At 39.9% G+C, this 14,273-nt stretch overlaps 1 protein-coding gene across 10 annotated transcripts in view; it reads right to left on the bottom strand.

The window, feature by feature from the left end:
* TMEM131L (transmembrane 131 like) overlaps positions 1–14,273 on the bottom strand; it is a 169,256-nt gene that overhangs the window by 28,958 nt on the left and 126,025 nt on the right. For all 10 annotated transcript variants that reach the window (XM_057546826.1, XM_057546829.1, XM_057546830.1 and 7 more), the window contains 9 exons: positions 13,156–13,297; positions 12,589–12,698; positions 11,523–11,595; positions 8,944–9,071; positions 6,072–6,214; positions 4,220–4,406; positions 3,824–4,009; positions 2,969–3,118; positions 2,012–2,637 (listed from right to left, as the gene is read on the bottom strand). In XM_057546826.1, the coding sequence (XP_057402809.1) occupies positions 2,012–2,637; positions 2,969–3,118; positions 3,824–4,009; positions 4,220–4,406; positions 6,072–6,214; positions 8,944–9,071; positions 11,523–11,595; positions 12,589–12,698; positions 13,156–13,297 (1,745 nt within the window). The remainder of the gene's footprint in view (positions 1–2,011; positions 2,638–2,968; positions 3,119–3,823; positions 4,010–4,219; positions 4,407–6,071; positions 6,215–8,943; positions 9,072–11,522; positions 11,596–12,588; positions 12,699–13,155; positions 13,298–14,273) is intronic.

Below are 14,273 nucleotides of genomic sequence, written 5' to 3'. Positions count from 1 at the left end.
GTGAGCCACAATTGCTGAGCCTGCGCGTCTGGAGCCTGTGCCCCGCGACGGGAGGGGCCGCGATAGAGAAAGGCCCGCGCACCGCGATGAAGAGCGGTCCCCGCACCGCGATGAAGAGTGGCCCCCGCTTGCCGCAACTGGAGAAAGCCCTCGCACGAACCGAAGACCCAACACAGCCAAAAATAATAAATAAATAAATAAATAAATAAATAAGAAAATCCTTTAAAAAAAAAAAAAAAAAAAGAAACCGAGTTTTAAAAAAAAAAAAAAATATTCTTGAAGTGAGAGATTGGTTTTCATTTAAAGCATCATAAGCATACCAGTCATCTGTACAGGGAGGAAAGGTTCGGGGCAGCTTTGCCATCTACAATGATACCAGCAAACCCTATGTTTGTGGGCTCCCTTATTAAATTTACTCACACTTGCTGAAGTGTTATTAGATATTATATGGTCATCTAGGCTCAACTACAGGCATTAAACAGCATGTACTGCACAAGAGGATCCAGGAGCACCAAGCCAAATCCTCTGACCCACCCTGGCACTACATGGCTGGTCCACGCCCTTCAAAGAGCTCTGATGCAGCAGAAGGCCTTCCCATCCATCCGCCCACAAGGCCACAGCCCTTGCATTCTGCAGGCACATCTACCCAGATGTCTGATGGATGCAATGGACCACAGAAGACGCACTTCTGGAGGAACAAGTCCCTCAAACCAGTCTGATTTTAAGTTTGTGTAAAGTCAGCCTATGTCAAATACTGTCCTCAGGCCTAAGTGACACATGAAACAAGAGAAAAACCCAGCTAGACTCACTCCATAATTTCACCCTTTCATGAGAGTTTTGTAGTCTGGGCCCTAGACAGTGTCAGGACAGAAATGGATGAACAGACACCCCACTGCCCCACCATCAACACCCTCAGACAAGGAATGCTGTGACTTCATGGAGATCTGGTAGAGGCTTCATCCAGGGGGCGCACTCACACGCTGGGGGAGAGGCCGTGGGGACAGCTGGCCCTGCAAACAGGAGTCCTCTTCAAGTGTGCGCACTGCTGCCAGGGAAACGGCACCAACAGGGTGGAACAAGGGGCACCGGGAGTGATGCACAAATTGCCCAAACCATGTTCTACTCAGAGGACCCTGCCTTCCTTTTGAATTAGAAATGTCCTTTGATGGAACATTTAAAATTCAGGTTGGTATTTTCCCTACTAAATGCATCAAGCTCATTAGAATCAGCCAATCTATTAATATAATCTTCTCTACAATATCAAGGAGTGAAAAATATGATGTTATTTATATTTAGATGTTTCAAATAAGATCAAAGGTAAGTGATTCTTCCAGATTAAAAAGTGTCAAAAATTTGACTCTTAATGGGAGTAGAAATGTGCTTATCGAAATGGTCAGGATAGACATACAAAAATAAGCACAAGCTCTTATGCCAGAAGCCAGAGGGATCAGTTAAAGATTTAATGACAAATGTATGTGTAGGTAGGCTTCCCAGTCTAGTTTTGCTTGCATTTTTATTAACTGCATTTGCTACGAGAGAACATCTACCTTCTTTTCACCAAGAAACAACACCAGAGAAGAACCAGGGACAAGGAGCATGCAATGGTGGCAGCTGTTACATACAGAGAGTTGGTAAGTTTTGTTCCGTCAGAAACATGTCATAGGCTGATTGATTTTTGCAAATAGTCTGAAAAGCCAAGATAAAAGATACTTCGGAAGAGGTGTCCATAAATTCCAACAATACAATATGACATTCGCATCATTATAATGAATGTACTGAAAAAAGTAAACTTCTTAACCACAATGCTCTAAAAACTTGGTGTCCCGTCCTAAACTTTCCTTCTTAGAAATGGTATTTCAACATCTATACCTTTGCTAATAAAACTCTGTGTGTGACATAAAAATTCAGCAGCCACAGTTCAAACTAAAGTCATAGATGGGAACAAATTCCACTAAGAACAGACTGTAGACAAACAGGAGAGAAGAATCACCAAGGAGGATGGAAAAATTACCATTATTTTTCCTGGAAATTTCTGGCAAGTCTGACTGGCACTGAGGTGAATTTCTCGGCAAGTGATTTTCAGGTAGTTTCTTAGGGGTCTTCAGAGGACAGACCTCTCGCTCCTTGAGCTCAGCTATGTTTTCTGAAATCTGAAGGTCCGTTTCCTTAGGAAACATACATGTCTGTACTCCCTCCTTCATGTGACATTCGGAAGAAGTATTACTGACAGCAATTGCGTTTTTCAGTGTGTTTTCTTCTTTACTCAGTAAGTTTTTGGGAAGAGTTAGATTCTTCTGCAGGTTGACGTTTAGGCCACCTGTGTACTTGAGGCCCACCCAGGCCTCGCCCATCCCGGCAGGGCATGCGTCCTCTTTAGCAGCTGCCAGGGAGCCACCTGGGGCCGAGGCCTGCTTGTCCTCTGCAGGGGCGCTGGCACTGCCAGCGACGGCTGCGCTGGCTTTGTGTTTCCCATAATAGACCGAGCACTTGTGCTTTTTCTGCGAATGGCTGTAGGTGGCCGGGCTCCTCTTCGTAGCGTTCTGGATCCTGCTCTGCGGGGGGTTTACCGGAAGGCAGCTTTTCCCTCGACCTTTATCAGAGGGGCTGTAGGTATCGAGAAAGTTCTTGCAATTGCTTCTGGATTTAAGAAGAAAAACATTCAACATAAAGGCAAACCAAGTAAACCTCTCCCTCTCTGTTTCTAACTCCATGAGAAAGAGGGAGCAGTCTGGGGTACACCAAGGAGTTCTCACCTTTCCTTCTTCTAAAGCTCTGGGAGTTTAATAAACTAAGTCCTTACGTGAAGTCTATCTTATAATGAAAGAAATGGTGTAGCTGTCACACAGTGACTTAAAGAAAATTGTACTGAAACAAATTTGGAACCAAAATGTATATGACCTTAAAATAAAATCAGAAATGAGTCATACCAAAGGTGAGAACCCTCTCCCCACACTACAAGAATTCTTACTTGTGAGAATGGGAGCTGATTACATCCATCGGACTATTGCTTTGGTGTGAAGAGGAGCTGGCATTTTGCCTCTGTCTCGTTTTCATGAACTCCATCAGAATGTATTGTGCTTGTTGGAAGGCTATTAAAATCACACCCAACAGGGACAAACTGAGGACGAAAGCAACAGGGTTCATTACTGCCCGGTTGTGACTGGCATTAAAAAGACTAGCTCACTAACACAACATTGTAAATCAACTATACGCCAATAAAAATTAAAATAAAAAAAAAGACTAGCTCTACAGAAGAGCGGTGAATCAACTGATGGGAAAAGTCTAAAGAAATGCTATTAAGATTCCATATCTTATGGATATGGAATGACTCCATAATTTCTGACAACTCTTAAAGATTCAAAAAAACTGTTCCTGAAAGTGTGAATATTTATAATTCTGACATACCAGTTCAATTTTTAAAGACATTTCCAGGATAAAATCACATTTTAAAGGGTCCTTCTAGTCTTCTAATCTCAAACTGCCGTTGCACTGAGCTAATAATACATCCTATGTCACAGATGATGTTTGTATATCTTAAATGTTACATATAACATTCACATCTTCCACCGGGACTGCCAATGAACATATATGGAACACAACTGTCCATTATACTCCTAGGTCCTATGACTCTCCTACAATTAGTTTAGAGAATAGTAAATTCTCTTCAAGCGTACCAGGAACTACTTTGTCTACTTCACGAATGTCAAAATTCCACTCAATTCATATGCTTTGATCCCACTGGGCAATATACATTTCCATGCAACTTGGCTGGATGGCGTCTCCACTCAGTGAGGGAGGAACAGTGGAGAAGGTGGCAGCTTACCTGACAAAGAAGACGGTGAGCCTCCAAAACGACTCCTCCCAGCTGGGTCCCGGAACCACGTCCGCACACAGAGGCAGCAGGTGATGAGGGAGGGTCACGTTGAGAGTGAAGCGAAACTCCAGGTCTGCCGCCGTGACCAGAGTCAGCTCGCGGATGACCCAGGAAGAGGTGAAGTCTGGAGTAAACCTGACAGCAAGAGGCATCTTTATGAACTTTGATGGTTTTAATTTTAGGCACAGAACAAAATAATCATAATGGCAGCAGAATTTCTTACTTCTGCAAGATAAATACTAACATGAAAACAACTCAAGACACCTTACCAATGAAAAAAAGTTTTTCCCCACAATATAGTAAATGCGACCCCAAACTGAAATGAGGTTAAAGTCCAATGCTCACACAATGCTGATGTCCCGGGACGTGTTGGGGTCCAAGGAAAACTGCTGACAGTCTAGAACTTCAAATCCATAACCTTGGCAATTATACCCATTAATTTTCAGAGATGTCACAGTTATAGGAAGTGGTCCGATATTCTCAACCTTAAAGTTCTTTGTAATTGATAAAATTTGCTTGCTGTCTTTCAGTTCTAATGAGGATGAAAAGTGATATTTAGTACAGATGAACTGCAAAATTTATTTAAAATAATTTACTGAATCAACATTTACTGAATCCACAAACCATGATCTACATGATTAAAATGTAAAAAAATTCAATACAAGCTCAAAGCATGATTTCTAGCTAACTTCTAGAACGGTTCTAGATTCTACTACCAGGATATGATAAAAATACTTAACTAGTCAAGGCTTTTCTTAAGTTAAATGATCTGCCTAGGTACCAAAATCTCTTCTTTGTTCTTTTACTTATTAAAGGTTAAGGTGAAAAGTTTATTCTTCTCAGAAGCCTAACAGTTTGGATTTACCACGAGCCACCATGCACCCTGTGCCCCGGGAGCCTCATTCACACCCAACAGGACCAGTTAGGAGGGTGTGTGTGCTTCTGTGTAAACCCATCACGGACACTAGAAACACAGTTCAAACTCCCATTACATTAAGAGGTAGTAAATAGTTAAATCCTTGCAAATAATGAGAGCACATTTCATGTTGGGAGTTTAAAAAAGGAAGAGGTATCAATTTTTTAAATATTCCTATAAATTTATAACCCACAATTTATTCCATATTAGGACTAATATTTTATCTGGTTCTATGGTTTATACTCCTCCATAATTCTAACTTTCAAGGCAACTCTAAACTATTGAATGAGTGAATGAATGAATGAAAAAAAAATGAACACTCTGATGAAGATTTTGAATGCAAAATGGCCAGTCTTTTCAAACTCAGTGCTCATTTAGCATAGTTTTCTAAAACAAAAAAAATTTACAAACAGGCGTTAAAATAGCTCTACAAATTATCCAATGGTTTCACCAATCAGTTTCTCCACAGGAAACATACTGTTACACTAAAATGCTTTCAGTGTGATCCTGAAATTAAAAATGATAACAGGAAAACACGACAGAATTTACCAAAAACTTTTACATCTATTGGCTTATTTTTGGCTTAGTTCTTAAGGAAGTTCTTGGAACTAATATAAATAGTTTAAACGCATTTAATTTAAATACATGCAAAACTTAGAATTTTCTAATGGAACACTTAAACAAATTTCTAAATCTGCATTGTCTGATACAGTAGCCACTAGACACATATGGCTACTTAAATTTAAACTAAATTTAAATTAAATAAATTTAAAAATTGAGTTTTTCAGTCACACGAGCTATATTGTAAGCACTCATTAGCCACATGTAGCGAGTGGCTGCCGTACTGGACAACACAGACGTAGAACATTTCCATTACTGCAAAAGGGTGGTGAGCTCACCTTCAGTCTTCTCTCTACTTATCATCTTGGTGTGATTTTTTATGATTAGGTAACTGATAACCAAATTACAATTACAGTTTCACACTATTTTTCTTAAATATTTGACACTCTACTGGTAACTTAACATTATACTTTTCCCCCCATATCTATTATTTAAGTTGGGTTAAATATCTAAGGCTATTGTTTCTAATCAAGTGGTACCAGCCTACATATTCTCAAATGTTTGCCTGATTTAATTATTAGCATCAATACAATGAATTTACTGTAAATTTTTAAAAGAATCTTCTCATATCTCCTTTTGCTCTTGGCTTTGGCTCCAAGCCTGTCCTGTCCAAGTGCCACACATACAGACCACACACACGGACCACACACAGGGACTCACGTCTCCGGCAGCCCATCAGTGTGGACTCGGGCACCTTAAAGCGCAGTGAACCTCCAGTGCCAGGAAGTCTCCCGCCCACTTTCAGTAGCTCTCTTGCTCCAAATCCTTCCACGCCAATCATGTCGATAACAGTCAAGTTATTCCTACAGAGAAAGGAGATGCAAATAAAAATGCACTGCAATAGAGTTGTCACAAGATACAATGCACTTGAATTTAAATATTCCTAATTAGCAAAACAAAATTTTTTAAGTTTTGAGAAAAAACTCAGTTTAAATAGTGTGGCATCTCCCTCCATCTCAGAGCACGGAAGCTGCCAAGACCGGCAGAGTCAAAGCAAGCTGAGTGGGCAAGAACGAGCAAATGATCATGATCGCTCTCCAGTTTCCACCCAAGAATGGAAACCTATATTTTTCTAACCAGGCACCAGGGTGGTGATCATACCTCCAAGAGACAAAACGTGAAGGAATAAACTGGGGGGCCACAAAGAAACATTAACAAATTTAGACAAAATGATAAAAATTGTTCATAGGGTGAATTAAGGAGTTTTCATAGTAATTGTGACTGTAAGAAATTCTTCCTTAGGGTTAATTCTAGAAATGAAATCCTACCCTATCTTTTGAACCAAAGATTTAGAATAGCATCCTACAAATAGCATGTATCTACTCAAGTTCTTATTAGTCAAATAGTAATTCAGACTAGCTTTTGCCTTTTCATTAACTGAAATCAGGATTCCTAGGATGGAAAGTTCAGTGGAAATGATGTTTAAATGATGCAGACTGCACTCAAAGTCAGTTGCCATTAAGGTAAACCCTAGAAGCAAAATACACTGAGATATCTTTACATCTTCATCTAAAGGATTAAAACCTTTATTGAACCACTTAAAAGCCTTTAAAGTGATGTTAGATGAGTGATATTGTTTACAGAAAAATGTGGTGTCTCTCAATACAGAAACCACCAAAAATAAATTAACTACTATAAAAAACTGAGATTTTCTTTTCAAGCCTGGCACAGTTGAAGCTGGGATGAGGTAAAGCTTCTCTCTACACTTCCCATGACCTTAGTTCTTCAACAGAGAATGTGTTTAAAAGGACAGGAGAGCGTTGTCAGCAGAGCACTAAAATGCTTACTAGAACATTAGTTATTAGTTTGCTCTAGTCAGCATTACTTAAAATGCTTAACAAAACAGTCTCTTTTTTTAATTTAATTAATTTTTTATTGGAGTATAGATGATTTACAATCTTGTGTTAGTTTCTGCTGTACAACAAAGTTAATCACTTATACATATACATATACATATATCCACTCTTTTTTAGATTCTATTCCCATATAGGTCATTACAGAGTACTGAATAGAGTTCCCTGTGCTTAGTTATCTGTGTGGCAAATCTTTGATACAACACCAATATTCAACAAGTGAAGTCTCTTGAAGGTTCTTTATGATGTGAAATCTGAAACTATATTAATGAATTTTCATAGTTTGTTACATTAAAATCCAGTGGTCTATCTTGCACATTTTACCAGGGATGATTTTTGGATTATCATAATTAGTTATTTGGAAAATACTGTTCACTGTGATATGCAGATCTTCCAAATGTTGACACATTTCATTATACTTATAAAAATCACATTTATTAATATCTTCACTGATGTTAACAGAAAAGTACTTTAAGTACTGAGAAGCTGTGAAGCTCACACTGGCAGATACAAGTTTTCCAAAACTCTACTTTTCATGCGAATGCTCAAATTTTATCATTGGCAACAGACACTACCCTTGAAGTGACAGGCTCACTTTGTTCACTTTCAAGAAAACATTTGCCAAGTACCTGAATCTGAAACAACCATAGTTTGTCTGCTAATCATCCTTTCAAGTAAAAATGGTGTTCCATGAAAAAAAGTGGCTAATTCAGCTTATAATTCAAACAGTCGCCAACGTACTTTTCTTGGAGACGACCATGGATGCAGTATGAGTGCTTTATGGGTACTTCTTTTTTTTGGCAGGGGGCGTGTATAGTTGTTTTACAATGAGCAAGCAGACTCTTTTAAGAACTTTATCTTAGTGCATTTTCTTTTTAGCAGCATTCACTTGCAGAAGAACAAACTCATATATTAAAGGAAGTCCAGAATAAGAAAGTCTTTGCCAACTGATATGATACTGGAAAAGCTTAAAAAATATATATAACTAAAACGTCATTAATGAAAAAATTAAATTTGTGTTAGAAGTCTCACCAATGCAGAGAGAGCTTCAACATAGATCTGTATTTACTGTAAATTTTTGAAAGAAGACTCTCAATAAAGAGTAAAGAGGAAAAAAAATTCAGAATGAAAAACATTTAACTGCTTAAATCAGCTGGCAATAATTGTTCATTTAAAAGGAAGGAAAAGAAGTAAAACAAGCCAGTGGGCTCAACTAAGGACTTTTTCCATTGTCCTTTGGGGCTACAGAGAATTCCAGAAGCAAGAGAGACATGAGAACAGTGTAAATCCAAACACCGCGGAATGAAAACGTATATGGCAGTGTTTCAATTATTCTTCTGAGCTGAGGACAGAAAAGTAAGTGTGGATGTGTGTGTGTGTGTGTGTGTATGTGTTCACGTGTGTGCTCTACCCTCTGTGACGGCGGATGAGATGCTGCAGGAAGGGTACCGCCACCCTTGGAGAGGTGGGCTCATGCTCCCCACGGTACAAGGCAGGAACCTGACACACAGGAGGCCTAAGTGTGGAGCCTCAGGGAGCCGCACTCCTCAGCCACTGCCTCTCCTGCCCTTGGACACAGATCATCACTGAGGGCCTGAGTGAGTCAGCGTCACCTCTCAGCTAAAGAGATTCTTGAGAGAAAGAGAGTCAGCCAGCCAATGAGAAAGGGACACACCTACCGGATTAGGATGAGGGAGGTGACTTTTCCATAGTCAGCTGGCGTGAAAACTACACCAACCCTTTTCCTTTCCAAAGGCTGCAAATGTAGGTGGAGGATGCCAAACCTGGATTCCTCAGAATGCACACCCTGCAAGTTATTAATAAATGCAATTAACTCCTAGAGAACAAGATTCCATCTTCATTAAAATGCATAAACATGACTGCTGCTTCTTTAACGTCTGGATCTGACCACCCAAATCAACCTGTGGAACTTGTTTACCGGGAGAGTTCACACCCATCAAAAGTTCCCGAGCCCGGCTGAGAAGCAGAGGCAGAGGCTGCAGGACAACCTGACACGGATGCTGGAAAGGGGACTTGCCGCCTGGACCAGATGGGAGCTGGGGCTACAGGCCTTTGATGCAAAGATGCTTTGGATGTAAAACATGACCGAGAAAACAGAGCAAGAGCCTCTGCCTGAATGCTACAGGGATCTGACCAAACCACCTGTCCACCGCTGGACAACCCTAAATTCTCTTTAATATTAAGTTTATAAAGAAACCATCTTTATTTAGTTTCTCCATTTAGGAGAAAGATCTTTATTTATTCATATCCTCCTTTATTCTCCCCAAGATTTCTCACTTTCTCTGAATAAATTTTGTGTTCTAAATTTAATATTCAAGATTTAGTTCTTCATCATTGTGGTAGACTTTCCCTCTTTCCAATGTTTTTTCTAGCTCCTTCTCACTAAAAATAATGTAGTAATTCTTTAGAACTGTAACCATGTAGTCTGCATAATGTTTCTCTTTTCTATATTTTTAGTTTTTAAATTTGTTTTATCCCTCAGTTATTGCTCGCATTTCCCATACTATCTGAAAGAAGAAATAGTGATGGTATTTGATTCATTTTCATTAAAATTATAAACTTCAGGAAGGGAGGACTTCTGCTTTATACACATATGAACATTGAAAACAAGCTGCCGATTTAGGGTATTAAAAGCATAATAACAACAGCACCAATTATTAAATAAAATAGTTCGTATATGCCAGGCTCTGGAATATAATTAGGTATATAAGATGCTAAGCATTCTATAAACCTATGGAATCTTCAAACATTATTATGAGTGAAAAAGAGGAGACCTGGAGAGGTTAAATAATTTACCCAGGACTACATGGAGGAGCCTGGATTTGGAACTTTGAATGTCCAATTCCACATGCTCTTAACCAAAGGAACTGCATTTCTAAACATAAACCAACAAAACAAAAATGTAGGCCTTTCTTATATGACAACGAATTCTAATAAGAATTTTAAGTTAAATTTGTAGTGTCTCAGAGACATTGATACTGACTATTCTTTTTGTCAATGTAATAAATTAACAATGGTTTGATATTTCCTTTGTCACAAAAGGTATAACATTCTCGGGGAAAATCTTCAATCACAGATTAAAAACTTTTTGCGAGTTGCACTATTTGTTTAAATCTGAATAGAACACTGACATGTAAAAGAAACTGGCATTATTTTTGGAATTTCAAATTATATGTGATTAAATAGTCGTGGGACAAAATACCTGTTAGCATTTTGGACTCATTTACCTCCCAACAGTCCTGGGAGACTGCCTGGTGAAGAGAAGAATGAGAGGGACAGGGCAGGGCAGGCTCGCTAACACAAGACCCTGCTGCCTAGACCACTGACAAAGGGAAAGGAACGTTATTGCTTGCGTGTTTCTTACTATAAATAACTCTGTTAAAAATCCACTTAAAAGCTTGCTTTGATTCGTTCTAACTCACAGTTGGAGGTTATCTGTGGCCCCCCTCTTTCAAGTTAATCTAGAGCCAACAGTGTATCTTTGGAGGGTTATGGGTAGAGAAAGAAGAAAATACCCAAGGCATTTGAATACGTGTGTGTATTAGAACCACAGTGACATGCATATGTGTGTCTATGTGTGTGTATTTTTTTAAGAGATGCTTCATTTTTAATTGATCTCAAGCACAGAATACCAGTGACCCACAGAACGACTGCGTGAAAACTAAGAAAGCAGGCTGCCAGTTCCCAGTCAAGCAATGTCCTCGCCACGTGACATGTTTACTCCCTCCCTGGGTATTTATGCGAGACCTCATAACAGCCCAGAGGCTCAAGACTCCCAGAAATCCTTTTTTATAGAGCAGGTGACTATCACAGAAACTGGGTGATCTGCTAAAAACATGAAGCCAGTTTAGTAAGAGAAGATTTCTTTTTAACGTATTTGTTTTCACCTTATCTTGCCCTTAAAAGAATTTGATGGGGCCAAGGAATCTTAAGAGAATTATAAATTCTGGGATCTCGAGTTTTATGGTTTTCTACATAGCTCTGATTCAATTGTTATTTCTTCACTCACATGAATCTAAATAATCAAATTAAAATGATTTACAGGCTCACATGAACCATGGGCTCCTGCTGCATTAGTTAATTGGAAAAAGCTGCTATGTATACTTAACTCCTAGAATATAAAAATAGAGAGCCACATATATTACATAAAGACACTTGAAACACAAATCAGTGAGGCCCATATGCTATGTGTCTAGTTTGTCAGCATTCTTTTTTCTGTTTAAAGATGACATCCTACCCGGTAAGGGCAAGCTTTGGTGAGCTGGAATTCACTAGTTGTGAAATTAATCATCTGCACATCGGTGCCAAACCTATAAAGAAAAAAATGTTTAAGATAGCATTCAGATCACCAAGAAAGAAAGAAGAACATACGTGTGCATATAGATACATATGCATTTATTTGCACACAGACCCAATTCACCCCGACCTGTCACTCTTGTGTCCCAGCCCCCCACACTGTACCAGGCATGTTGTAAGAGCTCAATAAATATTGTTGAATGAATGTTGGCAGCACAGCATGTAAAGAATCATATGGTGACAAAAGCTCCCAATATGAAGCAATTTTTTTTCCCCCAAATGGTTCACAGCTATGGAACCTGATAGGAAGTGACTCTCAGTCATGGACAGTTCTATCTCCCAGTGGACATTTGGCCACGTCTGGAGACACTTTTGGTTGCTGCAGCTGGGGAGGTCCCACTGGCATCTACTGGGTGGAAGCCAGGAATGCTGCTAAACATCCTTCAAAGCACATAATGCCCCTACCCCAACCCCAAACAGAGACTCATGTGGTCCAAACCATCAGGAGTCCTGAAGCTGAGACCCAGGGATGAGGGCAGGTGTCACTGAGCCAGAAGAGGAAACATTCTAAGTGAAACTGTGACTACTGTGCAAAAATAAGATGTAACAGACATGAACTATGATCATATTTTGTATAACAACCCTAGGTTAAAATACACTGAACCACTAAACTCATTTCTTGTGTTGCCCAGAGGTCATTGTGATTTCAATTCTAAATTTTAGAGGAGTACATGTGAAAAATCATGATTGTAAAGGTTCTCTGACAAGAAAAGAATATTCTGCTGGGCCCTGGACTTGACATGGTAACATTCAACACCCACACAGTACCCAGAACTGGGAATTGCCATCAGGGGTCTGCACTGAGGAGATGGGGGCTGTGGTCATGGGCTGATCCCATGCACATCCACACACAGGTCCCAGGGAAAACGCAAAGGACATTAAATAATTCCGGGTCTTAACAGGACCTCCCAACACCCCGTGAGAGATCTTCACCAGCTGGGCATTACCATTTGTGCAGCAGGCGCGCGGCAGCCTCGGGCTTCGGGTACAAGGAAACAGGCAGGAGCTGCAGGGAGACTGGCGATGAGGAAGGGTTCTTCACCACAAAGTACTTCACCTAGATGTACAGAGAGGAGAGTCAGACCCCAGGAAAGGCAGAACCACTCCTGAAACGCCCCTGCAAAAGTGCATCACCTGCATCTAACTACAAACCATCACCCAGTCAATTCCTCTCCCCTATGAACTTCAAACTCACTCACTCCTACTGAAGCCCGTGTTAGTCAGGATCTTCTCTGTTGTTGCAGTTGAATACTTTCTTAGCTGATAGATTCTGAACTGGATACAGACTTCATAAAACGTGTTTGTTTTAAGCATTTTCAGTCTGTTAACGAGTTTTACTCCTTACTTTGTTCTTCTGACGCCTCCCTCCTAAAAGTGCTGAATGGCATATGTGTGTCACTTAATTTCAACTAATTTTGGTTCTGAAACAGTATCTCAAGGTGGTGATACTCTGATAACATAAAAACCCAAGAGCTGGGGTGAAATGAAGAGATGAAAAGACGCAGGACCCTCACCACGCTGTTCCTCAGGGCGGTGGCACTGAAGTTTAACACGAGGCCAGTCTCCGGGATCAAACGAGGCAGGAAGAGAGCAAAGGGTTCTGACTCCTTGGATTTCTTCGAGTGGGCAAACCGAGTCATTCCTAAAACGTTCCTCCTGCGTAATTTGGAAACAAAGAAATTATGAAAAATAATTTTGACAGAAAAAAAGGAAATCACTTCCACTAAAAGGAACAAGGGGATCTTGGGAAAAAATGACTTATTTGGGGTCTGGGTGACACAAACTACAAGATGATCCTGGAAGATCCTGTTTTACTAGAAAGCAAGGAAGTGCTCAAAGAATGATGGGCACACAGGGCTCCCATCAGGCAAATCTGGGACAAGTCAGCATCAAAAATAATAATGGTGGTAAGGACCAAAGAATCCATAGTGATGCTCAAAAAGAGTGTACAATGAACAAAATAATTAGAAACATCACCATTTTTGCAGCCATCAATTCAACAACTGATCCCAGGCAAGGATTATCAATGGATGCCAAAATCATGGGGTGAAACATTCTTAGGGAACAGGAAATGTACATGGTCTCGAATTATCATAGCACATATTACGTATTAATTGCAAAAGGAAAACTATCTACAATGGAGAGAGTCAAATGATTCAACTGAGCAATGTCAATAATGGGACAAATTGACATTTATGTCCCTCCCTCAGGTGATGAGATGATAAGGACATAAGACCGACCAAGTAATTAGTACTCTTCCCCGAAATGCTTAACAGGAATGTAAACTTGAAGAAGCAACCCCCCAAAATCCAAAGTGTTGAATGTTCTATAAGACAACTGACTAGGACGCTTTAAAACACTGACACTATGAAAGACGAAAAAAGGTGGGGACACTAGTCTGAAAAAAATTAAGGAAACATGACAACCAAATGCAATGCATGGTCCTTGACTGGACCCTGAATTTTAAAAAAGGAAAAAGAGAGGAGGGACCTTCAAGATGGCGGAGGAGGAGGATGTGGAGATTACCTTCCTCCCCACAAATACATCAAAACTACATCTACACGTGGAACAACTCCTACAGAACACCTACTGAACACTGGCAGAAGACCGCAGACTTCCCAAAAGGCAAAAA

Source organism: Balaenoptera acutorostrata, chromosome 5 (assembly GCF_949987535.1).
Source record: "Balaenoptera acutorostrata chromosome 5, mBalAcu1.1, whole genome shotgun sequence".
Classification (NCBI taxonomy): domain Eukaryota; kingdom Metazoa; phylum Chordata; class Mammalia; order Artiodactyla; family Balaenopteridae; genus Balaenoptera; species Balaenoptera acutorostrata.
Note: the sequence above shows the minus strand (reverse complement) of the source record. Positions and strands in the feature narration are given on the sequence as shown.